Source organism: Anopheles funestus, chromosome 2RL, assembly GCF_943734845.2.
Source record: "Anopheles funestus chromosome 2RL, idAnoFuneDA-416_04, whole genome shotgun sequence".
NCBI lineage: Eukaryota > Metazoa > Arthropoda > Insecta > Diptera > Culicidae > Anopheles > Anopheles funestus.
In genome coordinates, this window is record NC_064598.1 from 93580472 (window position 1) to 93607132 (window position 26661).

The 26661-nt window shown below is 44.5% G+C and overlaps 2 protein-coding genes across 8 annotated transcripts in view; one reads left to right on the forward strand and one right to left on the reverse strand.

The window, feature by feature from the left end:
• The window catches only part of LOC125761785 (E3 ubiquitin-protein ligase lubel), an 18840-nt gene extending 4282 nt beyond the window's left edge, over positions 1-14558 (reverse strand). Inside the window, exons 1-16 of one of the 6 annotated variants that reach the window (XM_049423258.1) lie at positions 14181-14558; positions 11789-11878; positions 11573-11708; positions 11281-11429; positions 10779-10949; positions 10020-10191; positions 9731-9945; positions 9072-9482; positions 8772-8982; positions 7268-8704; positions 6283-6596; positions 6007-6204; positions 4815-5159; positions 4600-4725; positions 4046-4526; positions 3529-3740 (exon numbers count right to left, since the gene is read on the reverse strand). In XM_049423258.1, coding sequence (XP_049279215.1) covers positions 3529-3740; positions 4046-4526; positions 4600-4725; positions 4815-5159; positions 6007-6204; positions 6283-6596; positions 7268-8704; positions 8772-8982; positions 9072-9482; positions 9731-9945; positions 10020-10191; positions 10779-10949; positions 11281-11429; positions 11573-11708; positions 11789-11845 — 4635 coding nt within the window. In that variant the 5' untranslated portion in view covers positions 11846-11878; positions 14181-14558. Of the gene's footprint in view, positions 1-3333; positions 3741-4045; positions 4527-4599; positions 4726-4814; positions 5160-6006; positions 6205-6282; positions 6597-7267; positions 8705-8771; positions 8983-9071; positions 9483-9730; positions 9946-10019; positions 10192-10778; positions 10950-11280; positions 11430-11572; positions 11709-11788; positions 11879-14180 lie in introns of all 6 variants that reach the window. The other 5 variants (XM_049423254.1, XM_049423256.1, XM_049423255.1 and 2 more) reach the window with 5 other exon arrangements.
• Positions 14559-16244: 1686 nt separating this feature from the next.
• Positions 16245-26594, forward strand: LOC125761802 (uncharacterized protein KIAA0513). Of its 2 annotated transcripts, none has more exons than XM_049423307.1 (9): positions 16245-17901; positions 23305-23425; positions 23525-23635; positions 23705-24061; positions 24259-24512; positions 24637-24826; positions 24892-25288; positions 25354-25448; positions 25511-26594. In XM_049423307.1, the coding sequence occupies exons 1-9, from the start codon at positions 17581-17583 to the stop codon at positions 25579-25581; spliced, it is 1917 nt and encodes a 638-aa protein (XP_049279264.1). In that variant the 5' UTR covers positions 16245-17580; the 3' UTR covers positions 25582-26594. The 2 variants fall into 2 exon arrangements, with proteins under 2 accessions (XP_049279264.1, XP_049279265.1); XM_049423308.1 differs by lacking the exon at positions 16245-17901 and adding an exon at positions 22226-23112.
• Positions 26595-26661: the final 67 nt, after the last annotated feature.

Below are 26661 nucleotides of genomic sequence, written 5' to 3' on the forward strand. Positions count from 1 at the left end.
TTGAGAAGCAGTATTTGACCTGTGATCCATTTGAATGTCTGGAGGAAGCTCACTCACATCGGCATTTGTGATTGATTCCTGATTAGACAAGTTCTCAGTAGTATTTGTTTCTTCCACAGGAGACTCAATTATTTGAAGCTTTGAACCTGTTTTAAATACTGTTGCATATTCGGGAATTGGGGCACTAGAACCATTCGGGTTAACCATATCTAAAGCGTTTGCATTAACATATTCCGGTGTTGGATTTGGATTCGAAAGCGCGTTCTCCGTTTCATTAGAAGATACAACTTGCGGCGATCGTGATTCTATGAGTTCCGTATTGCCTTCCGTGTTTTCAAGTTGAGTTGTTCCGATTGTTTTTAAGTTATTGTTTTCATTATCCTCGTCATTAGTGATTCTAGGTCCTTCAAGAGAGGTTATAGATGGTGCAGATATTGCATCATTAATAGCCTGTGCTCCATTAACAATGGGATTTGTTAAAAGGTGTCCTCTGCTACTATCTCCAGACACATCTTGTGGTTGAGAGGGTGTAACTGAACTTGGATTAATAATAGGCGAGGATAGATTCAGATCTGTACTCTCATCAGCTGGAGTGGTTGGTATATCATTCTTACTTTCCACGGCCTGCACTTGATCGTAAGTATCGATACTAGAAAGCCTCGTCTCCGCAGTATCGTGTATCTGTGTTTCGTCCTTTGTATCGATCGGCTCCTCCAAAATAGTTACCGTCCCGTTCAAAGCACTCCTCTCGATAACTGAGGGTGGTTTATTGTCCGTAGTCTCAGTGGAAGACGTCTTCACTGAATCGTATATAACCATTGGCGAATCCTCTGGTATTGATGCATGCTGCTGCAGCTGTTCTTCAACCGATTGTTCTATCTTCTGTACATTTTTGATAAAGCCTCCAATCACTGATTTAGCATTCATCAACGTTTGCACATCCTTCATCGTCATAGGCAAGTTCTCTTCAGCCACCAGTGTTCGATCGCTTGATTCTTCTGCCGTTGTATTGTTGATCTCAGGCACCAGTGTAATCTCGCTAATCTCACTCTGTTCGGGGCTGTTCTGTAGCGTTTCTACACTGGAAGCATGATGCAGTGGGGAGGCAAATTCCAGCGGTCCAAGAGCTTCCTCGGTCAGCTGTAAGATATTCCTCATCTCACCAACCGATTGTTCTATCACGCTCATGGCATCGTTGAAATCACTATCCAATGGAAGATCGCTTACCTCCGATGCACTATTTCGTTCGTTTTCCCTTACGATTGCCATGTTGATGATAGGCAAGATCATTTGCGGTGGTTCTTCCACTGGTATCGCTTCATTTGGCGGTTGTTCGACACTTCTCGATTTACCGTTGACGGAATCGATTATGGTCATCTCGGAAAACATTACCGATCCATCATCGTCATCATCCTCGTACTCGTAGAAATCCCCATTCTCGTCCACATCGTACTCCTCGTTGGAATCCCATTCTTCCTCCTCCTCGCCTTCCCATTCGTCTTCATACTCGTCCTCGTAATAATCTTCCTCATAGACCGCATCGTCTTCATTGAACGTTGCTATGTCGGAATTGATCTCATCCTTCATTTGTTGTATGAGCCTCTTAGTGTCCAGCACTAGCTCTGATAAGTTATTGGCCAACTTAGCACTATGTTTGATAACGTCTTCCTGTTGATCTTCATCCGCTACGTTCGCCGATTCTTCTGGCACTACATTGGTCGTGGTTGGGTTGGATGTTGTTGGTTGGTGATGGACTGAAGTAGGAGTTACTTGAATCGTTTCACTTTGCGGTTGTTCAGGCAGGATTGTTTCGTTTGAGTTGGAGGATGCATTTTCTAGAACATTTAGGTTGTCCTCAGCTGTACCGGTGGCGCTAGGATGTTCCTGATTTATATTCGAGCTGTCTAAAGAGAGTTCTTGTTGTTCGGCTCTAGTTGGTTCTTCTACAACGGACTCAGTAACATTAGCAACAGTGGGTATATCTTCTTGGACAGTAGATTCCTTAGCTGTATTTGAGGCATCAGGTGATAGTTGTTGCTGTTTTGGTTCTTCCACAGTAGAATCATGAACCACAACATCACCAGGGATTGTTGTTGGCACAGGAAGTTCTTCAATCGTTTTTGAATCATTTTGTGAAGGATCTTCTGATACGAGTTGTGAAGGTACCTCTACTGTAGGTGCAATAACGGAATTAGATTCATTTATTCCAACAGAAATCTTGTCTGCAAGCTGTTTTGATTCATCCACATTGTCAGTTTCAGATTCGCGTTTTGCCGGCAAATTGATATAGATGGGTTCATCAATGATCTCTTCGTCCTCTTCTGCTTCTCTTGCTCCATCTTCTACGTCAATCGTCTGCTCAATGCGCTCAATGTTGTCTACCACGTGTCGCAATTCCGCTACATGATCAATAGCGACCACAGAGGATTGATTTGGTTTGGCATTCGTTGCCAGCACTTCAAAATCACTTTCCGAAGAACTTTTCACGGGGCGTCTGTAAAGGTAGTTGTTCTTGTTGACGGGAATGCGTGATCCACGTCGTTTTTTAATTCCTTTCTTTTCCGCTGCTACATCCACTGGTGGTGTTTGCTCTTTAAGAATTTGCTGACTTCGTTCCATTTCATCTCTAGCTAACGGAACGTCGTTCTGAACGTTTGGAGATGATGCACTTCCCTGGGTGGGAGAATTCTTCGATTCGTTCGCGTTCTGTTGCACTGATGGGAGCTCCTTTGACGGAGCCTTAGTGAACAGGTTCATCAACTTCTCGTTTATCGACACCAAATCGTAATAATCCGTAGATTCCGCCGTTTGTCTTGCTTCGTCGGAGCTGCTATCGATCAGGTAGTTATTGTATCGCTTCATCTGATCGAAGACGGTTGTCGTTTTTTCGTTTCTAATCGCACGTTCGAGGAATTTCTGAATATCGGCATACTCATCTGTTTCTTCAGTTACCGATGGCTGTTGAGCCGTTTTGGTTGTTACATGACGCTCCGGGAAAACTACCGGCGAATCAATGGTTTTATCAAATGGAAAGTAATGAATGTTGCTGTAATCGTTCTCTGTGTACTCGGCACTCATTAACGTCTCTCGTATGTCATCTTCCAATGATTTCGGTTTCGTCCGTAGGTTCACTTTTACTGCGTCCAGCTCCTGCCGTACCTGTTGGACCAGGTTCGGCAGAATGTCCTGTATGTTTTCCTGTACAAAGTCACGTACGTCGTCCTCGATGGATCGATTCGGATCGGGTGAATGGACCGGTTGCTGCAAGGCATGAGCTGCCTTGCCTTTGCTTACAGGAATGGGACTTTTGCTCATGATACGTTGATCACTTGCCTGCGAACGTATCGATGTAGCGGATGGAGACCTGGAGCTGTGTTCACCGTCTACAAGCTGGCTGAGAAGTTGCTGTATGTTGCGCAGAACCGATCCGTTCGTGGATTCTTGTTTCCGTTCCATTTGCATAATCAACGCCTCAATATCCTTCAGAATTTCCGTATTGGAAGTGGTTGCCGTTTGCACTTCACATACCTCTTCACGTTGTTCTTCATCCGACGGTAATGCTGCGGCGGTGTTTTCCAGCTCACATAGCTCCTGTAATTCCGGTTCGGTATCTTCTTTCTTCATTTGTTCTGTCACACTAGGTAACTCAGGCTCCGGTGCTTGTCTTTCCTTATCTGTTGTTGCTACTCCCAGTAGCTCTTGTTCTACATGAGCACTTATAAACTGTTGGATTTCGCTGCCTAGTTATTGCAAAACATCCATCCATCCAGATGTGATTGAGGTAAAGGGGGAGGTTCAAATGTCACATCACAAAACGCACGGGTTAAAGGGATGTTCACAGGAAAACACAGGATCGAAGTACATTTACGGGAGTTCAACGACACGCAACACACAAACACAGCAATCGTGCAGGATTTTCCCCCAGTTTTCGACGAGTATCGCAATGCAAATAAAAAAAACACGGGAAAAGGGAAAGAAAAAACTAGCATTAATACCACTGGACCACACTACTCTCCACGCTACAGCCGGTGCGATCGTTTCTTACTGATTCCAGTGCGATCCTCTTGGAGCGCTTGGTGCAGCAGCAAGTTGCCACTATCATTATCGGCCCCGCTCGGTGGGCCCCAGATGCGCATCAGGAATGGTTTGAGCTGGGTTTTGCTTAGCTCAACCATTGCCAGTTCCAGATTACCATGGTGCGCTGTCAAGCTAGTGACGATGTCTTCCCGCGTGAAGTTTCCCTTCGAAGCGATCTCGCGATACTTGCGCTGACGCTGCTCAATACATTCGGTGATCGCACGCCAGATGTTGCCCTTATGCATCTTCAACGCTTCCCGGGCTTCCACGGTTGAGATAGTGCCGATGGTGTTTTCCCGCTTCTCATGCCCATATTTAGTGGCCAACGTTTGTACCGTTTCGATCAGCTTGTTCCAATTGCTCCGAAGCCACTGGACTGGATGCTTCTCGCCACAGTGATTCATAGCCGCCTGCAACTCTTCGGCCGTAAAATGATATCGTTCTGCTTCCTGCATGGTGGAATATTTGGTGAATATTATACGCCAAACGGAGTACCAAACTCGTCGCTTTATTAAAACTTACCCGCAATAGCAATGTCATCTCCGAAGGTTCTTCCTTTAGTGTGGACCCATTTTGCAATTCTATCGATTGCTCTTTAAACTGTGGCATATCTTCTGGATCATGATGATCGTCCATCGTTGTTGGTTGCTAGAATTTGGGAAATAAATATCATAAAATTAATATAGTTGTTCCCGGTGCTAAGGAACAAGGTGTTCCCCTCTGCACACTCTCGTCACCGTTGGTTGCTTTGGTGGTACGTTTCCACTAACAACCGGCAGCTTGGCCGGCGTCTTTGAATCTATGTGGCGTAGATCGTTAAATGTACGGTACATGTTCTCCTCGGGAACAGCAGCGGAACGACCCGTAGCACCGAGTGTCTGATTAGCGGCCGTTTGAATGATCTGATGGATGGCACGGTCCAGGTAGGAGAGGCTTTCATCCTGCTGTTGACTATAGCGATGAGATGTGGATGATTGAGTCGGATGGGACGTTTGATTAAGTGCTTGGTTTGCGTGGTAACGTGCCGAGCTCTGCAGACTCGCTGGCTGTGGGCTAAGTTCGTGTGGTGATGGCGGTAGACTCTAAAGGATGATCAAAACGACTTGTCAGTTACTTTACATGTTTATGTCAGGAGGACTACCAAAAACTGTTAGTAGTGGATCATTATAACTATAATCGCACATTATTAGATTACTGAACACACGTAGTTAATAGTGAATATTTGGCCTTAAGAAAGTTTATATGAATCGACCTTCATTAACAAATAATGATAATAATCAAATCCTTCTTCTTAATCTTACCGGTTCTAGCAAAATAGGCACCGACACTCAAAACTACACTGACGCGTGTTGCATGTAAGTTGCGCCTATTTCTAACGTTTGCCCTTCGGAAATGATCGTTTATCAATCGGGTATCAGAAGTAACATTAATCCGCTGTTATATCTACTAACGATTCGAACATGACGTCATGGTCGACGCCATTAAAAACGTCCACCAGACACATTAGCTAGGAAGTGGCTATGCAGCAGCACGACTCACATTCACATTACCGCATATTTGACGAAAATGGTGTAACTGTGCCGAGTGGCAGCAGTGCTTGTCAGTGCTATTTTTGAGCATTACGTTTCGACCAGTTTTGATACAGTGGACTGCCAGAAAGTCGGCGCGAACTGAACCGCGCACGGGGGAGAAAAACATAAGGAAGCGTCTTGTTAATGAGGTGAACGGTTAGAACCAAAGTGGACGGTTGTGTGTTATAAAGGGATTATGGGGGTTCCTGATGCGTCTCGATCCGCGTTCCAAAAATAGACAATCAACAAAGCGTCTGTCAACGATGAAATAATGAAGTGTGCATAATCATCATCATCATCGTGATGGGAATGCGTCTGGCATGGGATAGTTAGTGCCGTTGAGATTGCCATTGCGTACCTGCGTATCACTAGAGATGCTGTTGCGACTGGCGGGACGTTCAACTTCAAGCAGTTGCGGTGTTGCGAGCGAATATGATCGCTTGTACAGCGCTGAAGATGTTAAGGTTTGTTCCTGAGTAGTTTCAGCGTCTGGTTTATCGACAGATTGCTGCTGTGTGGCAATGTCATGACGCACCTGCTCAAATGAATCATACGTCTGATGGATAGGATCGATAGGAGATATGGGAGTTGAGAGTTGCATTAAGGACATAAATTCTGAGCTGTAACTTCATACCTGCGTAGACATGTCTTGCGGTGGTGGTGATGTCCCGATCGAAGCCCTAGACCGTGATCGTTCTTCTCCCGCTGCTTGAGTATCACAAGGCCCAACAATTTCTCTTGGCGGCGAAGGACCACAACCTGTGGATACCTTTTCTTTAACAACCTTTTTCTCAACGCGATCAACTTCCGGTGGAAGGTTTCGCTGAACCCCAACTGTTTGCTTCATTGCCGATCGTTCGAAATCGTTCAGCTCTTCATCTCTACTTGACTTGAAAACCTCGCCCTCAACAACCTGGTCCATCTCGGTGTCCATCTCGTCGTCAATATCTAGAACGAGAGAGAACACGAGAAAAGACACGGTCCAATTAAAACTCCAAAGCTCCAACATGCAATAGTGGGGGGAGGGTATCTACAGTTTCGGTGTTACGAAATTTCTCGCATTATTTCGATGCTGGTGTACTTTTGCACGAGAAATAGTGCGGCCTTTATTGAGGTTATGCAACATATAAGTTCCACATGTTTGGATGTACGCTCGTGTAAATTACAATGGGGTTGGGTTCGATTAGGCATACGGTTGGATAACGAATGGGTAACGGAAACTTATCGGAAACAGTACGTTTTACAAACGGAAATTAAAACATTCACAAACACGAAACACGACTAGAATGGACGGTTGTGGGGTCGATCTACCCGTGATCGCTACCCGGTTTCTTAAACGTAAATACTAGTAGTTATTGCAAATAATCGTCACGATTCTATTAGAACGAAAAGGGTTTTAATATCAACGGACAAGGATCTCGATCTACTAGAAGTTGTCTATTAATGGAGGCTTTCTTGACTTTAGTACAATGAACGTTCGCCAAATGAAACGAACAAAACAAATTGGTGCGGGGGCACAGTTGGATGCGGGTGCTTGCGTGCGGGTTGCAGTGCAGTGGTAGGCTTTTCGTACTACTTCGCTTTAGTGCCGGGCCAAAAGGATATTTTACGAATCCTACCTTTCTTCTTCGGTTCTGCTTGGGTCTTACCGTTGGTTGACTTCTGGGGCGGTACAATTTGCAGTTTCACCTCGGTAACCTGTGGCGTCTCCTGTACGATGTCCGGTGGTGGTGAGCGTGTGTGAAGATCGGAGTCAGCTCTGGGCGCTCCACTCACTACGCTGATGGTGGCAGTTTTGCAGCAGATAGCGCATATCTTCACACCGGGCTCGTTAACGTAGGTGCAGAACTCACACTCCCACTCACGATCCGGTGTGACTGGTGCTGGTGGTGGCGGTGAATCTTCCGGGATGTCCGTACGCTCGTAGTCCACTTCTGACCGGGTGTCGTTAATGATGTTCTTGATCTCGACCGTTTTCAGATGCCGCTGCTCGTCGGAATCCGATTTCGTTGGGGAGATGGTACGGAACTCCAGCAGTCCATTTACCACCTGTTCCGAATTGGTCGTCTTTCGCGGCTTTTCATCATCCGACTCGTTGGCGATAAACTCGGTGCTCGAGTTCTTGCGCTGTCGCTGCTGTTTGGATGCGAACCGGCGCCTCTGCTCCGAACCATCCGTATCCGGTGTGTGTGAATCGGAGGGTATCTTCTTGGGCGTGCTAGTGACAACTTTTCCAGCCGGCTTGGTGTCACTCTTTCGTCGCTGTTTCTCACGCCCATCTGAATCGGAGCTTGGTATGGGCTTCTTGGTTGTTGGCACTGGTGCAACCTTAGTCTTCTGCTGCCGGCGACGATCCTGATCCGGCTCGGAATCGTTCGTATGCGAGTCGGAAGTCATGCGTCGCGCGGCGGTAAGATTGTTCTGTGCCGCTTTCAGTTTAGCTTGCCGTCTTCGCTCAAAGTCCGCATCGGAATCGTTCGTCAAGGAGTCCGAGTTGATCTTGCGCGGAGAGCTGAGGCTTTCGTTTCCTGAGCGCGAACGATTGGAGGCAGCACGTCGACCCTCCGGCTCTACATCGGACTCGTTCGTAAAGGAATCGGAAGGCTCTTTACGAGGCGATGAGAGGGCCATTTTATCGAACCGATCCCTTACCATCTCTTCCCGATCGTAGCGTGCGGCCGGAGCGGTAATCTTCCGCGATACCGGATAATCAATCAATGATCGGGCAGACGATCCACCACCACGACGTTCTCGGTTAAAGCGTGAATGCTTTACACTGGACGCACGCACAAAGGATTGTGTCGGTGGTTCAGGTTCATCGAAGTCCATACTGCTGGTAGAGTTGAGCCGTTCCCGGCGCCTCCGATCACCGCCTCGTCCGCGGGCACGATGGAATCCATCGTCCGAATCTTCGTCGTCGGTAAGATCGTCAATGAAACTGTTTCGGTTGAGGTTGCGCATTGACATGGTGGATTTGCGTGACTTGATGCTGAGCGCTGGTGAAGCGGCCCGGGATCGTGAGTTGGCTCGAGATCTTGGCGGTGGCATAGCGACACCTGAGAAGGAGAAGCATTAAAATAGACATTGAAATTGAGGTACCTTGGAGATGGTTCCTAACCGTACCTGGCATCATCGGCATCATGCCCATCGGGTATGGATACATGCCATTCCAAGCGTTAGCCCATCCGGGCGGATAACCGGAAGGATCTTGCGAAGGATAACCGTGTTGGGCCGGTAAGTTAAGACTCATGTTAGAACCATTCTGCGAACCACGTCCCATCCAGGCATTCATTTGATTCCACTGCATCGGATTGAAATGGGCCATGGACTGAGCCTGAGGGTGAAAGCCGAAGTGGAGAGAGGCCAAAAATCCCAAATTAATGACGCAAATGGTACATGGAAGGGTGGAGGATATAATCTAACCTGATGCAATGGATTGAAGCCCCACATATTAGGCTGTGGTGGTGGTGCCTGGTGTAGATTAAACACCGACGTACTGAGACTTCGCGGCCCATTCGGCATCGGTTGCATCGGATCACCAAACTCCGAGTGCTGTGTAGGAGAGATAGACGGTGCATTACTATTGCCCGGTGTGCGCAGATCCTGGACATAACCTGTGCCCGGTCCGTTAGGTATGCCCGGGACGGACAGTAAATTAATGCCGGAAGCAACACTGCCAGATCGTATTCTGGGTGCCGGCGGGTTAAGCCACCTCGAGTGCACCTGTTGCGAAGGTGGCATCGCATGGAACGGTTGCTGTTGCTGCTGTTGATGCTGCTGAAAAGCACCTGTTGGCTTGGTACGGAAGCTGTTTGATGATTCAGTGGCGGATGACTGTAGAACACAGGACACAGTAACACAGAGAAGCACGAGATGATGAGAAAAAGCAATAATTTAGATAAAGTCACGTAGTGCGTTTCAAATCGTACGTTGAAAGCGATGATTTTGAGCGCACACAGACAGACAGACGGGGACAGAACGGTCACAGATGGAAGTCACAATGACACAAAAACGAGGCAAAAGCCAAAAACCAAAACTCGGGAAACATCAAAACCCCTTCCCCGTGTACGCATGACTGATACCTGTAGGTCCGTGTTGGACGTAAGACTCGCCCGTCTGCTGCGATCTCCATCCGACTTCATCGCCTCTTGGTGCTGTCGGTAGCGCTGCTGCAGCAACGTCATCCGATCCAGGGTAGCGGCTGTATTGTTCTGGATCTTTTCCATCGTGGTCGAAACGGATCGTGGGCCAACAGAAGGCGATCGTTTCGAAACGGTGTCCAGAGATGAGTTGGAAGCTGAGCAAAAAGGTGGGAAGTAAAGAAAAGTGGTCTATCATGTTGTAATACCTGGCGCACAAGTCACAACTTACAGTGAATTTTATTCTCCGGCGGATCAGGTAAGGGCCTGTTCGACGGATGTATGAAGCGCTTGAGAGAGTTCATCTTTTCCCGCAAGGAAAGTGCCGGACTCGGTGGCGGTTGAGGCGGTTTCTGCTGTTGCTGCTGCTCCGGCTGTCCTTGCGGTACTGTCGTGGGGATTGTCTTAAGGAAAAGATTGACGGGAGATGTAATTGGAAACAACGATATTATGCAGCAAGCTCGATCGCTAGATTTAATTATCAGTCAATCAGCTACTTCAAATACACTACAGGTTAGAGCATCTACTAACTATAAAAAAGCTGTTGGATAGAATCATACAAAAATATGTTGAAAACGCTAAAGAATAAACACATGCACAATTCGTAAAAAGCAAGAAAAAGGTCAATTGTATTTCGATTTCGTTGTTTTTCTAAACATTTTATAAAAGCTCATTTTATCGGGTAGCGTTTTAGTATAAAAAAAGTTACTAAATTACTGAGAGAGTTTCGTCTGAGAATAGGAACTCTCTCCAGTAGTGGAACCTTTAGTGAAGCGATAATTACAACTTAACATAATGTGTGAGTTTGTGTTGCATTGTTTTTGCGTTCTCTTCCCTTCCACACTATTGCGTGTTATTATTCGTCAATAATTGTTTTAGTTGCGAGTTTGTGTGTTGTTGTATTTGTAACATTCCATCCTAACAACACAAGAAGGGTCTAAATGGGGTGGCCAGTCAACAACCGTCCTCACGAAAGTATGCAGCGCCGTACCTGCTGGTCCTGCTTGCGGCCAAACATAGGACTGGGAAAGTGGAAGCTTCCGGGGCGTTTGTTCCTTCTCGGCGGCGGCAGTGGCCCGCTCGATCCGGCCTCACCCTTTGGTGGGAGGGGCGGTTTCACCATGTTGGGTGCCGGCGACACAACCGCCGGTGGTTCAATCGGCTGCGAAGAAGAAGAAAGACGGAACTTTTGCACAGAGCTGACCGGCGAAAATGGTAACGGAGCGAGGGATGGAATGGTTGGACAAAATGGGGTATTTGCACGACGCGAATGAGCGTGTAGTGACTGTAGTGACGGAAAGATTAACATCACGAGCTTTTGTAACAGTTTCGTTTGTGCCTTTGAAAAGCAATTGATGGTGGAAATTGGAATGAGGAATGAGGTCGAAACACACTCTATGAAAACCATAAACATGCACTCATCGGGATGGATCGAACGAGCAAAATGGCGTTGGGAGTTTCGGCAAACACAGTAAAAGTGTGCTTTCACTTACCTTTCTGACATGTGTTTGCCGTTTCGGGTGTCGATGATAGCGATCATCGCAAGACACACAGAACAGATTCTGATCGCATTGCTCGCAGCGTACTACGGGTGCGACCGAACCACAAAGATCACACTTCATCACGGTAAGCCGTTTGATGTCTATTCCCGGGCGAGGAGATGTCCGAATGTGTTTGAAAAAATAAAAACCGAAAAGGAAGGAAGGCGTGAAATGTAGACGGAATAATATTTGCATTAACGCTAACAGTTGTGAAACAGAGATGTTTCACGATGCTTTCAACTACCTGGCGATTTGAGTGGTACTGGAGGTGGTGCATTGGAATATTGCTGCTGGTTTGCCACATCGATGACCTCATACTCAGGATCATTATTGACCGGCGGCGGTGGTGGCGGTGGACCAACACGATCACTGCTTTCAGTCTGTGGGGAAATTTGAAATTTTGGAACCGTACATTGTAAGCTGTATCAACATTGAAACATTCTTCTCCTTGTTTTCTTACCACCCATGATGGCATGTTTCGGCCGCTGCGAAATCTATTCGAAGGACTCGAGGCCATACTGGAGCAGATTGTGGTAGATTGTCAAATGTTCTGTGTGAGAAAACGGAAATAAAACGGAAATATTAAGGTGTTATATTAATTTCAAATGCACGCCTTAAAAACATTCAGCAATATCGATTACAGCAAATTCAAAGAGTGACCATTAAACCCCTTCTACTCGATATGTTTTCTTGATGCGATCAAATTATTTACTTTCTCGATCACTAATTGAAGAACAACAAACATTAAAATAAATGTGTATCGGGTGCTTTGCTATCATCACCGTCTACCCGGGTTTCCTATAAGATGTGATTTATTTTTAAACATTATTTACATTCACTTGCAAAGTACGCACACGCAATGGGAAAGCGAGTTTGCGTTGTTGAGAAGGTAATGTACGCGTGTAACATTCCATTGCACTTATCGCTCGAGTTCAACCTCTAATGTGTATGTGGATTTGTTGTTATTATTTTTCCTGCTTTCGCTTGCAGTTCGCTTGCACGAGAGTTTTGGTTTTGTTTATTTGAGCAATTTACCCTTAGTATGTTAGGGCCAACAGCGCTGAGAGGAGGTGATGGAGACGCATGATACTTTTTAAAAAGTACCAAATGATGGAGACGCATGATACTTTTTAAAAAGTACCAAAGTGATGGAGACGCATGGTACTTTTTAAAGAGTACAATTTTTAAAAACATTTAGGAAGTTAATTGATAAATTTGATTTAATTTAAAGTAAAGAAAGTAAATAATTACAGAATTTAAAAATCATTACGTTTCTAATTTCGTTGAATTCAATTCGACACGGTTTTTTACTGTATGACCCGCATTTGTTGTATGATTACTCCGCGAAAAGAGGTTAACGGTTGTTTTTACGATCAGTACCGTAACATGAATATTTATCAAAACTCAGCATCAACTTGATAGACGAAACGTGTTTGACTCGTTTATTCACTCCCGATCTGACAATCTTGTGGAAGAAATTCTATCAGAATCTGCATCCAAAAATAAAACCATTCCCACATGTTTCCTACGTGCTGCTGGAAAATGGAAACACCAGCTGGTGCATGGTGGTGGGATTGCAAAACCTTTAAAACGTGTTTATCCAAACTGCTGGCGGGACTACACTAGGCATCGAAACGTAGCGAGCCCAAACCGAAATTAGAATCACGCGACATTGCGACGTGAAGTTTGTGGCGAATTTATTTAAAGCCGCTCCGTTCCCGTTCATTGACTGCCGAAAAAACCTTGCACCTTGCACCAAGTTCAGAAGAAAAAAGGTCAGGCAAATAGAAAAGTCTCTAAAATAAGGATCTGCGTCAAGGATTTCGCCAACAAATATTGCAAGCTCCGCAACACAGCAACAGATAATGACGTAGATCACTAAAATTGTCCACAAGTGTCACACCCACTCTTGTATGTGTCAGATGTTGATCGGGAAAAATAATTCCTTCTTCATTTGGTAATAATTAATCACAGTTATTTCGGTAGATCTACGTGAAAAATTTAACCGTTCAAGAGCAACTCATTACATAATGCCATCTAGCTATTCACGTTCACGTTAGATTGACGAGGAATTAAAGAAAATGCCGAACAATGTAAGTGCATTAATTGCAACAGCATGAGATTAGCGAGTGGATCGTCACCATTTCCGCATTCCAATCCGAAAATGGTTCTCACAAGATGTTGTGCATCTGCATCGTCGGGCGCCACACACGCTATTAGAAACAGTCGGCTCCAGGCGCACTACTACACGCGAACGAATATCACTTCATATGCAGTCTCTTAAGACACTCATCTCGTGTTGCTCTTTGCGTACGGCGCTACACTTCTCACACGCATCCGCCTAATGTCAGAGATCGTTAGTGGTAGAAAAGACCATCAGCGACCAAATTTATGGCACCTCAAGCACTGTTATCGTACGGGTTGGCAAGGAGGCACGGCTTTAAAGGGTACGGCCAAACGTAGATGACGCGGAAGAAAGGGGCACAACGCGTATGAGACCCACTAAAATGGTACCGATTTTCTATTTTTAATATAATCCTAGTGCAGACAAACACACACACACAAACACACGGTGGGGCAGACGGTTGACGCACACACAAGCGCGTACATTCGTTTGGCAATGCATGGGACACCATAATTCCACATACCGGGCCATCACTTACGCTCTTCGCAATCGCATTTGCCACTCCGCCTCTTAGAAGCGTTTGCCCGGGTGTGCTATATTAATAAAATAATCATTATTCCGATCATTGGTTTTCACTTTGCGTATTAGACATTGGCAAAAGTCGTCCAAAATGGCGATGATAATTAGCTACAGTAATCACAAGTAAGTATTTTTTCTTTCAAATCACCTTTTTCTTGTGAGCTGAGTAGAGAGAGAGAGCAGCGAGCTAAGCCGAAAAGTCTGGATGATTTTTGGTGGTGAACAAAAATTTGACCAGCACTATCATATCCACCTGAACACTTTTCACTATTTTCACTCACTTCTTTCTTCGTTTTGGAGTTAAAGTATTTAAAACAAACCAAAAAAAGATTCAACAAGTACAAGTTCCAGGTGAAACTTCTTCGATCGCACGATACGACTTGACGACTTGCACCGGGAGAGTGAAAATAGAAAATTTGCTCTCTGCTATTTTTTTATATAACTTCACCACCGGATGATGCAGGCCTCGGATCGAAACTAATGCCGAGATGCGTACGCGCCGACGTTCAATCACTTACTGGTGGAAAGTGGTTGAGCTAAGTCGATGGCACAAAATGAGAGAGATTGCAGATGCTGTGAGTAAAAACATTTGTTACTTGAGTGCTGAGATTTAGCACATTAGAATAAAAGGTGGTAAATTGTTTAATTTTGGCTACATTTTTGATGTTGAATAATGAATGGAATATTGAATTCATCGAAAAATAATTTACTATTTAAAAAAAATATGTTTAAAAAAATTTAAGTAGTTTCAACTTAACTCAATCCAGCATTCAAATGATTTACGTATAATGTGAGCAATATTTTAGAAAACAAAGTGAATATTTTTCAGTTATTTCAACCTTATTTTTAACAAATTATAAAACGATGTTCAATTTAAAATATTGATAAAACGTATTAATATTTAAATATCTTACACCACCAAATCCTACTGTCCTAAGCTACATCGTTGCATCGTGAGCGATTTTGCGCTGTTCATTTGCGCTCCTGCAAACACACACGCACAGAGCCGGCAACTGTGCCTGTTTGAAAACTAATTTTAGCCGAACTTTTCCGCTTGACTTACGCCTGAGGTGCTTGCCCACGCTTCGGACGCTTCGTTGAGAGGATCATGTTTTTTTCGCCGACAATTTTCGGGCAGCACGTTTCGAAACCGGCGCGTTTTCACTTTTGCGTCATCACGATGTCACGTCAATTGTTTGATGGTTGTATTATCGCGCGAAGAGGGAAAGTACACGGGAAGGATGTGTTGCGAGCGGTGTTTGATCACTCATCAATGTTGTTAAATTGTCATCTAGTCAAGGACAAGTATTGATGGAGGCGCCCGGTACTTTATCAATAGGCAAACGTCATTTGTGCTAACATGAATTTATTTTATTCGTTTACTTTTCGATATTATTATTTGTACAATATGAACATTATTTTGCTTTAGTTATCTATTTAAAATGGATTCTCTTAATTTCACTCAAAGTACCTTTATTTCTACAAAAGACCAGGTGTCTCCATTGCATAAAGCACGTGGTGAAACGTTAGAATGTTGTTTTTTTCGTCTTTTTGTTTGTTGCACCACCGTCACCGCCAAACAGATACGGAAATAAACTGGCTTAGCCTAACATAGACCTTGCATGCAGTCAAACATCGAACCGTGAAGAGCATTGACAGTCGAGCCTTGCGTTCCATTTCATCGGCATTAACCTTTGCCCATTGTTTCTTTTTGTTATGTGTGTGTATCTTTGCTACAAATGAACGTAACAAACCATTTGAACTAGGGTTTCCCTCCTTCAAGCGAAGCTTTTTTCGTTTTTGTTTTTATGACCTCGTTCTTAAGCTTCAACAGGCACACATTACGCTAGTGTTTGATAGTGAAGCCAAGCACGCACACCAATATAAAACGCTCACTTCCTACGGTCATTTGATTGATAGATGAAAACAAACACGGTTTGTTCGGGTATCGGGAGCAAAGAAATCGAAATCTCTTTCGAAGGGAAAACATTTGACATTTCTCTTTCGGCTATTTCTACCGGCATCGACGTGCGTGTGCGCAAATTCTCCGTAACAGCCGGTATATCAACAGGGTAACAGAGAGAGAGAGTGAAGGGTGAACACCCTGTGTTGGTTACAATACCAAATAAACATTCGTGATCCGAAGCTTGACAGTTCGCTCGCTCGTTACACTCCCGAGAAGCGTTACGAAATGCTACGCTCTCTCTCTCTCTCTCCCGCTACTGCATATTTCCACGAAGCTCGACAACGCTAGAAGCGTTTCCGCAGTGACATTACCAGTCAGTTGTTTCGTAGCATTTCCGTAGGTTAGATGGAGCGACCCGTACCCGTGGTCGTGGAGGTTGGCTAGCTTTGGGTACATTTTTTTTCACACCAAGCACAAAAAAAACCTCTGCTGCCGTTCGCTCCATCGTTGCTTTCTCGATCCTTTTCCGCTTCATGCGCTACCAAAGCTTTATCGGTCAATCGGGCGTTCGGTGTGTGTGAGGCCCGGAAAAAGTAAAAACCCGCAACACCGCCAGTGGTGCCGCAGTGTGTTGTGGTTTTCTTTCGAGTGTACGTTTTCTTGCTGGGTGTTCTAATTACTACAATTCACCACCGGGATGTTAGTAATCGAGAATGTTCTATCTAGAATGTAGCTCCGTGGTGTGTTTTCGGGAAAACACGCTACACTGTGTGTGCCTAATAAATCACGCTATTGAAATGCTGTGAGGTTGTGAAACTGGCAACGAGCAAATATTGTACAAGGGTAATTCTGTTTTTAAAAAAGAAAAAGCTTCAAACTTTCACCACTATTTGGTAGTTTTGCAAAGTTCCCGTTTTGTGGCTGTGACATAATGCGGCACCGATCGGTTTCCCCAAAGGGGGTTTTGCACGCATCGGGACCCACTTCAACCTCGTCAGTATGTTTGTCTACAGTAAATCGATGCTAGCGTGTGCTCCAGAGCAGGACGGAATGAATCTCTAAACAGCAAAACGGTTTATCCTTGGGGTCATAAATTGAACCAAGTACCGAGCCTGCCGCCGTCGATAAAAAGAAACGCTCACACAAACACCATTGCAAGGGACATGTTGCGGTTGTCCTGTTGACAATAAGAACCAGCCGAAAAAAGAGAGAAAGAGAGTGATAAGCGTGAAGCAGGGGAAAGACAAAACATCGGAGCGATTTCGTGCTTTAGAAGAAAACGTGCTTTCACCCATCTGGTAGATGAACGATGGCGCAGGATTAATTGCCACGTGACGCGATCATTTCATCGTACGTTTTCGGGGTGAATTGAATGAGAGCTTATGATGGATATAAATTCTAATTAATCGATCGAGGGAACAAGCAAACAAAAATAAAGAAAGAAGGAAAATTAAAAGTAATGAAGTGCGTGTGTTTAGTGGACCGATTTTCCGAGGTAGGATACATTTTTAATAAAAAACATCAACCAAATCAAGTGCCCGACCTTCTCGCATCTTATCCGTCGCGTTTGCAAATAGTTACACATTTGTGAGTTTATCTTACCACGCGCCTCGGTCGTTTTGTGTGCTGTGTACGAATCATCATGGAAGGATCGGCCCTTTCTACCTTTTCGCGGGGATCACGTTTAAGTCCGAAGCGAACCGCAAGTCAAACGATGGCTGCAACCGCGCTCGCTAACGATGCCAGTAATGGTGCATACGATAAAGGCCGCGACACCTTACCGAACGGTGCGATGGAACGAAGGGAACGACGGGAGCGCGATGGCGCACCGGACAGTCCACGGGATTCACCCGCCACCAACCGGATCCGTACGTTCATGGGCAAAACACCGAGCGCCATCAAGTCCAAGTTTCTGTCGGTGCTCGGTAACAGTACCGAAATCATTAACGGAATCTCCAACAAGGTGAGCTTAATTTATTTTTTTGTTTTGCTTTTCGTGGAAATTTTGTTGGAAAAGGTCACGAACGGTGGTTTGGTGGTTGAGAATCGATAGACAAATCTTTCCCTCAGGTGTCACTAATTAGCATTAGTGCAATGCGTCGCACTGTGTCGGGTGTGATGGATTAGTGCACAAGCACGTGCCTTAATTATGCTGAGTGCTTGCATGTGTGCGTTTGGTCCCATATGGTGAATTCCGAGTGGCGCTAATTAAATCAGCTGATTGGAACAAACACTCACTCTCTTTCTCGAGCAAAGCGTTGATTAATGTAATAATGAGACAATATTATGGAATCTGGTTTTTCATTTTTCCATGAACTTTCCATAAGCTTCGAAGCGTCTTCTGTTGTGAGGAGGGATGTATTATTAGATATATTTCAAATTCTGGGTATTTATGTTTAGGATCGTTATGTGTTTTATGTTTAAATTGTAGTGCATTATAATGTCAAAGAATTTTAAATTTATGAAATCTTTCAGAAATATACCTTGAGGAATGTTTTTGGGTACTTAAAGCTTTCTGCGGTTTTTATCATGTTTTGGAGCGTCCTCATCGGTATCGGCATCGTTCTAAGTTATTTTCAGTTATGCTTGAGTATTTATAACCGAGAAACAAGCACTACTTTGGGCCAGTAAAATCTATCTGGGCTCAAACCTTGGCTAGACTGTGATCTTTCTATTGTACTGAGTGAATTTTCTGATATTTAATTCCCTTTCAAACATGGTTTATTGGACCAAATAAAAGAAGAAAATACAACCTCTCCTGATAAGCTTTTTACCGGGGGGATGATGACAGAACAGCAAATTTGTATATCGGCCTATTTCATGGTTCCATTGGGTGTTGCTTCGCTCCCTAGAGAATAAAGGTTATTCGTCACGTTAACAACAACATACAGGTGAGCAAAACTTGTTGTTCGTCGTGTGACCAGGGTATGGAGCTTATCAAACTTGTCGCCTTGAAACTATCACTACGGGGGGTGGAGTGCAAAGTTCGGTAAACGCTTTATTTTTATCATTTTGCCGCGTGCACATCGGTGGATGATGGTGTTTGGTAAAATTTCCCAAGGCAAAGTTTTTGTGCCACTTTCAAGCTATCAGTTTTTGAAGTCTTGCTCAAGTGAAAGTGAATGTTTCGTACTTCCTATTGTCATTGTTTTTAAGTTTTTCATCACAAAACATATGTGTTATTTATTCACAAATCAGCTAGAGTACAGTCGTTTCTTGGAAAGGACATTTCAAACACATTGAAGTTCAATAACTTCAGGCAACAGTAAATGGATTATTCCAGCAGCGTACGAAATCAAACATCCGGTTGAGTTTTCCGCTTAGATTCTTTGAACTCACCTCGCTAGGGTGCAAATCAGTTCCTAATCAAATTCGAAGGTGAAAACGTACGTCAAATGCGGCACCTTCTTGGGTGAACATACCGGGGATAATCGATCCGGTTGGTGTCAGGGGCCCGGATGCCCAAGGACGTACGGTTCAGACGCAAAGACGATGGCCCGCTTGATGTTGGTTGAGATGGCATGGTTCTCGTTCGTTGCGGCAGTAAAGCAAACCTACCGATAAGCGAACGAGCAAACATTCTCAGCCAGTTATGAAACGCAGCTTTTACGGGCCTTTTTCCGCTGTTCGCTTCACGGCACTTTATGCGGTGGATGCGGTTCAGTTTCGATATGCGCTTCCAAGAATTCAACCCGATCGATCGCTCAGGTTTCTTTTCTTCCGTAAACGCTCAGAGGTTTGGTGAAACCCCCCCGGGTTGGGTTGTGAAATCAGGATTGTCTGAGGATAATTGATGGAGCGGAAGGTGATGGGAAATATAGCGCTTGATTGATTTATTCACCAGCGTGGGTTATTTCCATGTAGCTAGGGAAAATGTAAAATGTGACAAGTGTCTAAAATTCGCCTAGCCACCATAGAAAACGAAAATGTTTCGTTTCTTTATTTATTTCTAAACCTTTCTTTTTCATTTAAATAAAAAAAATACGCCCCACATTGAATTGCAATCACCAAAAGCGATATAATGATCGGTCCCAAAATTGATGGATCCCGAAATGTTTAATGCACTTACCGCGGATACAATCGCGTCGTAAATGGAATGGTTCCACTTGGGCCCATTGTCGGCAATGGATAAAAAGAAAGCCTCTCCAGCTTTGATGACCCTTTTCACCGAAACCCACTATTTGACGACGTCCGTTTACTCAGACGAACACTTCGAGCCGAAAAAGGGGTATATATTGAGAGTCATCAATCTGTGATCCAAATTATCCATCGTGGCAGTAGCACAGCGGCCAAAAAAAAGGGCTCACAAGATGTATGAATTTTAATGGTCAAAAGATAAAGAAAAAATCGTTTCCTTTTTACTGTTTGATGAAAGGTGGATAAATAATTCAAAAGCACACCGATACGAGATGGAAAATGTGTGATAAATATTAATATAATTCACCAAATCCGATTAAAGTTTGTTGAGGCAAAACTTCAATTAAGTCTCTTTGCAGATTGCTTTTTTAATTCATGTTATCCAAACCCTTTTGTAAATATTTTCATTATTTTTTCTTGGGATATTATTTCGCTGAAGAAATTTTTGAGAACCAAAGAATCTTTTGGGAGTAGACTCATGATTTGAATGACTTGGCACCGAAAATTCATATGAATTACTATCTTTCTATATTTAATTAACCACAATACTGCTGTTATACATTTTCATTCCGCTTCCAAAATCAATAATTCATTCCACGCTGATTGCGGCTCCATTACACGCATTAACACATTAAACGCACGAGGCAAAAGTAATGACCTCAACCACCGTTCCGTTGCATATCGCAGTTCCTCGTTTCAACCATTTATCGGCAATACGAACAAAATCCCATTATGCGACTAATTAGAAAACAAATTGCGGGCCACTGCTACATTCACGGATTTATCGAAGAGTTTCCGCACAATCCTTTGTTGCTTCTCCCTTCTCGACGGCCCTCCGGCGTTGCATAAAAATGCCGAGCTGGCCGCTTTACATCGGGTTGGAATGGTGCGCTGGTTGCATAAATTATGTATCGGATAAAACCGCTCACACACTATCGCATTGCAGCCTGAAGGCCTGAGATGTGGTTTTGCGAAGTGTCAAACGATTCCCCGGTGTGCAGTTGGGGCCAGTGGGTTCTATGAAGTGAGCAATGTCCGTCCTTGTCCCCCAAAAAAAGCCACGAAAAAGCCCTAAAACTTACCACCGTACAGCATAATACCAGGCTCCATTGTTGGTCGTGTGTGCCAGGGTAAAATGTGATCTTTGTGCTTTTTTGGGGGTTGCTACGACAATCCACCGTTTTGGGTGTGTGCGTGCGCCTGTGTGTTCCATAGTCATTTTCACTGTTGCTCACTTACAGTTCATGCCGCTTGTCGTGTCATCCTCCCGTTTTCCACCGCTCACCATCTGTCTGGCCCGTTGCGGTAGAATCTCGGAATTTATGGTGCGGAAAAAGTCGTGCCAGAGAATGTACCGCGTGCCAGCGCGAACCTTACGGGACTGTTTCGAGATATTGATCGGTGTTTATGGTACGGTGCCGACTCTTGCGGCAGTAAGAGCATTTGTGATACGAAACATCGTGTGCAAGATGTGTAGATTGGGCAGGTCACAACCGGCAGACGAAGACGATAAGTGAACCAGACCACCAGGCTTTCTTTCGCTTCTTATTCACGCTTCCAAGAAGGAGATAAGGGAGTAAGAGTCCATAGGAAAAAGGGAGGTTGGTTACGGGTTGTGTCCTTGTGGTCTTTCGGGGTTGATCGGGTCCAACCATTTGGGACAGGTGTGAACGGATGGTACGGCCTTGTAGCGATAAGGACGGATCCAATGCCATTGCTGGAGGCAGAAAAAGTATTTACACGGCCCTTTGGAAGGAGTGTGCATAGTTTCACATTATAGATTGAAAGGTTCTTGGAACATGCAGTACAAGATGCGTCCATGTACTAAAAGAAGCTCTTGCATAAGTAAAGAATTATTTACCATTTACAGTCTCATTTTCGTGTGAATAATTCACACAATTTTCACTGTAAAGATTATTGTAATCTTCTGACAACACTTAGCGTCAATTAGGTAGCTGAATAATTCAACGCCGCTTGGTAAAAGTTGGTCAGGTCGGAAGGCAAACTAACGACCACCATTATGTCCTGTGCGAGTGCATCGCACTATTCGTTTGTGACACACTGGACATAGACACCAGGAAACGTAGCTAAAAAAAAGAAAACGTAGGGGGAAAAGTTAACTCAAACACAAAAAAAAGGAAATCCCCATTCGTCCCGCCTGGTTCTGCTATGCAAAATAGATGCAAACATCATGTTGACCGGCGTGTTGAACAAATGTTTGACTGTACTGACTCGGGCAACACGGTTTCCCGGGAATGTTCGTTTGACTGCTGCGGGAAATTCCAAACCAGTTTGTTGTACTTGCCACTGAACAAGCCCTCCCGGTGTTTTTTTTTGTTTGCTATTCAAACAACGTAGAACACAACGTTTGTGTCCGGTTTCGTTTTTTTTTTTGTATTTCAGCTTTAACTGAACACATCAGGAACCCATCCCATCCGATTAACCTTTCCGTGGTACATTTCGGACTCTTTTTTTAATCGTTGAGGTTTTTTGGGGAAATTGGGTCAACAACGTAACGAACTGAGTGGTTGGTAGAGCGCATTGTATCTCTGTACTGTTCTCAAAGGTGATCCGAATGATGCTTCACTGGATACCCCTTCCAGGGACAATCAAACGATACCGGCACGTGGCCTTCGGCAAGGACACGACATATCCCATCGGATAGCGTTCGTTCATTCATTTCACTGATTGGTTTTGCAATTGAATCGAGCCACGTTGAAGATGAATGGAACGGCCTGGATCCTTTGGATGGCTTGGAACACTCGAAGCGTCCTTGACCGAACCTTGATGGTAGTGTTCGTTCGCTGGGTTTGGAGCAAAGGGATGATGTTTGAAGTGCAAAAGTGCTCATGGCTGATAGCGGCTAGTTACTCGAGGCATAGCCGTTGAATGTTGCACATCCTTCCAGCACCGGCAAAAGCCAAGTGATGTCCTGTTTTATGGTTTGACGTTAATTTTAAGTGAGTGGTTCGTGAGGTTATGATTACTTCACGGACAATGTAGCTGTAGGATGGTGCTCACAATCAATTTGTGTGAGGTACGTGTGAGGACCTGGAAAAGCTTTAAAGCTGTGATATGATATAGAAAGGATTATTTTCCGGCAAAAAATGTAGTACATTTAAGTGTAATAAATACTCTTAGACCTGTCCTCAATAACTTTATAAAAGACTGTAAAATTATAATGAAAAATAACTCATTAAGTTGATGCACTATAACCACTCATTCACAGATCGATGCCGCCCTCAGTCTCACCTCGTCCTCTGACACCGAAACGACGGCTAACCGCAACCAGATGAAGGTGGACGATATGTTGAGACGAAAGTACGAATCGTCCAACATGAAGCATCCAGGTCGGACTACTAAACCTTCTGCTTGTCTCTTCTTAATTAATTTACATATATATATAAAGTGATGTTTTATTTTTTATATTGCATTTACTCTCCCAACAGATGATGCCCGTGGTGAACATCAGATCGATTACGAGCTGCGTCGAGCGAAGGAGCGACGGGCACACGAGGAGGTCCTATCGGGACGATATCGTAATCCTGCCTTTTCGCATCGTACGTCGCGAGAAACAATTGCGAGTTGAACATTGGACTAGGACTGAAGTTTTTGTTTTGCATTTTCAGTACTACCGCCACCTCCACCACCTCCACCTCCGCCACCACCAGCACCTGTTCTAAGTACACCTCCACAACCGGTGCCAACAGCGACGACCACCGTCAAAGCAACAGCTGCTAGCAAAGAAGGCGACGATCGTGTAACAGAATGGGCTCCTTCGCACAGTCTCAGCGCGGACTTTAGTCACAGCAACTACAGCCAGAACTCGTACTCGCTCGATTCCAAATCTCCACAACCTTCGGCTGGCGGAGTGGATTGTGGAGAACCACCGGCCAGGACGGCACCGCTAGGAATTAATACCGTCGCCACCCCGGAGGGGTTCCCCTGGGGCAAGGACTTTCACCATGGTCGGGAACCACGGTTAGGTAAGTTTTTGTGCGTAGTTTTAGCACATGACTCACTTACCTTGCTTAAATCAATCATACATTGAGCTAGTACGTGAGTTTCTTGCGCTTATATCGTGAGCTATCTGAAGAGAGCTTAAGTCAGATGTTTGAAACATCAGAGACCTTGAAATTGTTGTTTATTGTCTCGATCACTTTCATTGTTCCTCCGTCCACAGGTATTCCAAGCAGTGCCTCCACTAGTGACAACGAATCGTGTGCCTTCAGTGGCACGCTCGAATCGTCCGAGCTGAAGATGTGGATTCGATCGGAGTCGGAAAACTCGGTACCGTCGTGGGCATCCTCCATCAGCCTAGACAGTCAGTCTGAAGAAGCGGTACTTGACTTTATGAAGCGATTCGTACGCATTCTTTTCCACGATAGTTCCAGCATAACTCTGCAGCTCAAGTCGGACTTTGGCCAGTACGCACGGGTAAGTAGGTTGGACCTAATCAAAAGATAAATAGGAAGTAATGCCCAGTACTGTCAAGGATAAAACCAACATTCTCCAAATAAATTTCAATAAGACTAGTAATCGAATAATTCACCTTTCTCAGACGGAAACGGGACGACTGTGGTTTTCACGACTGGTTAATGCACAGCGCGCCAAAACGAAGCGTGTGGACGAATCGACGTTCTACTCACTGATACAATACTTTGCGATCGTACTGTTTGAGTGTGCCGAAAGCGAGGACTACTCTCCGGCCAAAACGCTTATGAACATGTGCTTTACCTTTTACCACGATAGTAAGCATCCATGCCCATGCGCTCTGTGGTGCTTAAATAATATGGCCTTACTTTTTGTTTCTTAGTTGATGTACCGGGCTGTGATCCGTACCGGGAGTACCTATACACCTACCTGCGAGATCAACCGATCTGGCAAACGCTACGCTTCTGGAATGCGGCCTTCTTCGATGCACTGCAAACGGAAAGGAAACATCGTCCGGTGCCACCGACGGTTAAACATTCGCCGAGTGCCCCAACGACACAGGTGAAACATATGACCAAAGGCAGCACTAGCGGTGTAACCGTTCCCCACACAGCAGATCCATTTCTGGGATTTACGGATGAAGGTACAACTGGTGCAACTACGCTTACTGTTCCTGAGCTTGAACGTTCGTCATCGACCAGTGCTTGCGATCGGACTGATCCGGCTGAACTACAGGAGGACAAACATTACCATCAGAATCTTAGCTTTGGCCAGTTAGGGTAAGTGTCGCTATATAGCAACAACACTTTAAAAATGCAATAAATAAGTTTTCATTTTTAACCAGGAGTTTTACATGCAACATGCATGCGTTTGGACTTTCGCGGGAATTGTGCAATGAGTTCCTTGTGAAGCAGAGTGTAATTGCCAATCTTTCAGCGGGTAAGTAAATCAACGTTTTACATGACCATTCCCTTACTGACCTACGCCACTGTGTTTTGCAGAGCAACAGAAACTTCTGCAAGAGAATGTCGATCGTATGTACCGCGAAACGGACCCATGGAGGGAGAACTAAGACGAAACAACGGCGAAAACACACAACGCAACCAGGTTGAGTAAACGGATAGTATTTTGTGATAACTTTTTGTGATGTCCAATAGATGAATGAGCGAACGAGCTAATCGCTTCCTACCCAAGAAAAAAAACGCTCAATGTCCAGCGACAGGAAGAAGCATGTATCCTTGTATCTACCAATTTCCGCACACGGACAAATTTATTTGCCTACTAGACGCGATAGTTCCTTCTGGATTTTTAAAACCCCAAGGTTAGCTGCACCGTTTCGATTTATTATTCAACAAGCATACCAACAGTGTTGAGATTGGAACTGGAGAAATGGGAGTTCTTTCTTATGAGAATCAGATTTAGTGTTGGAACATTTTGAAACAACAGATATGCGTGTAGGTCAAGAAAGCAATAGAAACAATCGGTGTGTGATGTGCAAAAGATTTGACAATAAAGCATACAGACGGGAAAGGATGGAACAAGTAACCGATCGATACGACGCAGGTGCTGAGGCTCAGCACACGGCCTATTCGATGGTAGACACGATAGTGTGTGTGTTTGTGTGTGTATGTATGTATATCATTCCAATAACAAGTGAACCACAAGACGTGATCAGCAGATCGAAAGATCGTTAAACTAAGCGATATATGAGCAAATGCTTTAAGTAGGGTTAAAGATGGACGTGAAGATTGAATGCCGCAGCACGAAATGCCATACTAACCCAGTTGTTATGTCGATTAAGCAATAAGGAACTCACACGTAAACACGCAGAGAACTTCGACAGGACGCGAAGGCAGAATAACATAATCGTGATAAAACGTTAACTAGTTCATAAAATATTTCCCAAAGTATTCGCGCACGGTATGCCCGGGGGGCGGTTGGTGTTTGAAGGATGAAGCCGACACACGTTGTGTACGTTGGTGTAATAGCAGCGCAGCCGTATCTATTTCCAGTAATATAGATTTCTCGCCTATCACAAACTAAACAAAGACGGAATAAACCCTCAAACCAATTCAAAATGATTAACTGGCGTTGGAAATGCGAAAATGATTTGCGAAACTAGAAAGTGTTACGATTCTTAGCATTTAATGGA

What these genes read in the sequence shown, in the direction of transcription:
- LOC125761802 (XM_049423307.1), top strand. Translation starts at nt 17,581, where the DNA reads ATGGAAGGATCGGCCCTTTCTACCTTTTCGCGGGGATCACGTTTAAGT. An exon ending in TAATCCTGCCTTTTCGCATC is followed by an intron (nt 23,636 to 23,704) that starts GTACGTCGCGAG and finishes TTGCATTTTCAG; the next exon opens with TACTACCGCCACCTCCACCA. An exon ending in CTTTACCTTTTACCACGATA is followed by an intron (nt 24,827 to 24,891) that starts GTAAGCATCCAT and finishes TTTGTTTCTTAG; the next exon opens with TTGATGTACCGGGCTGTGAT.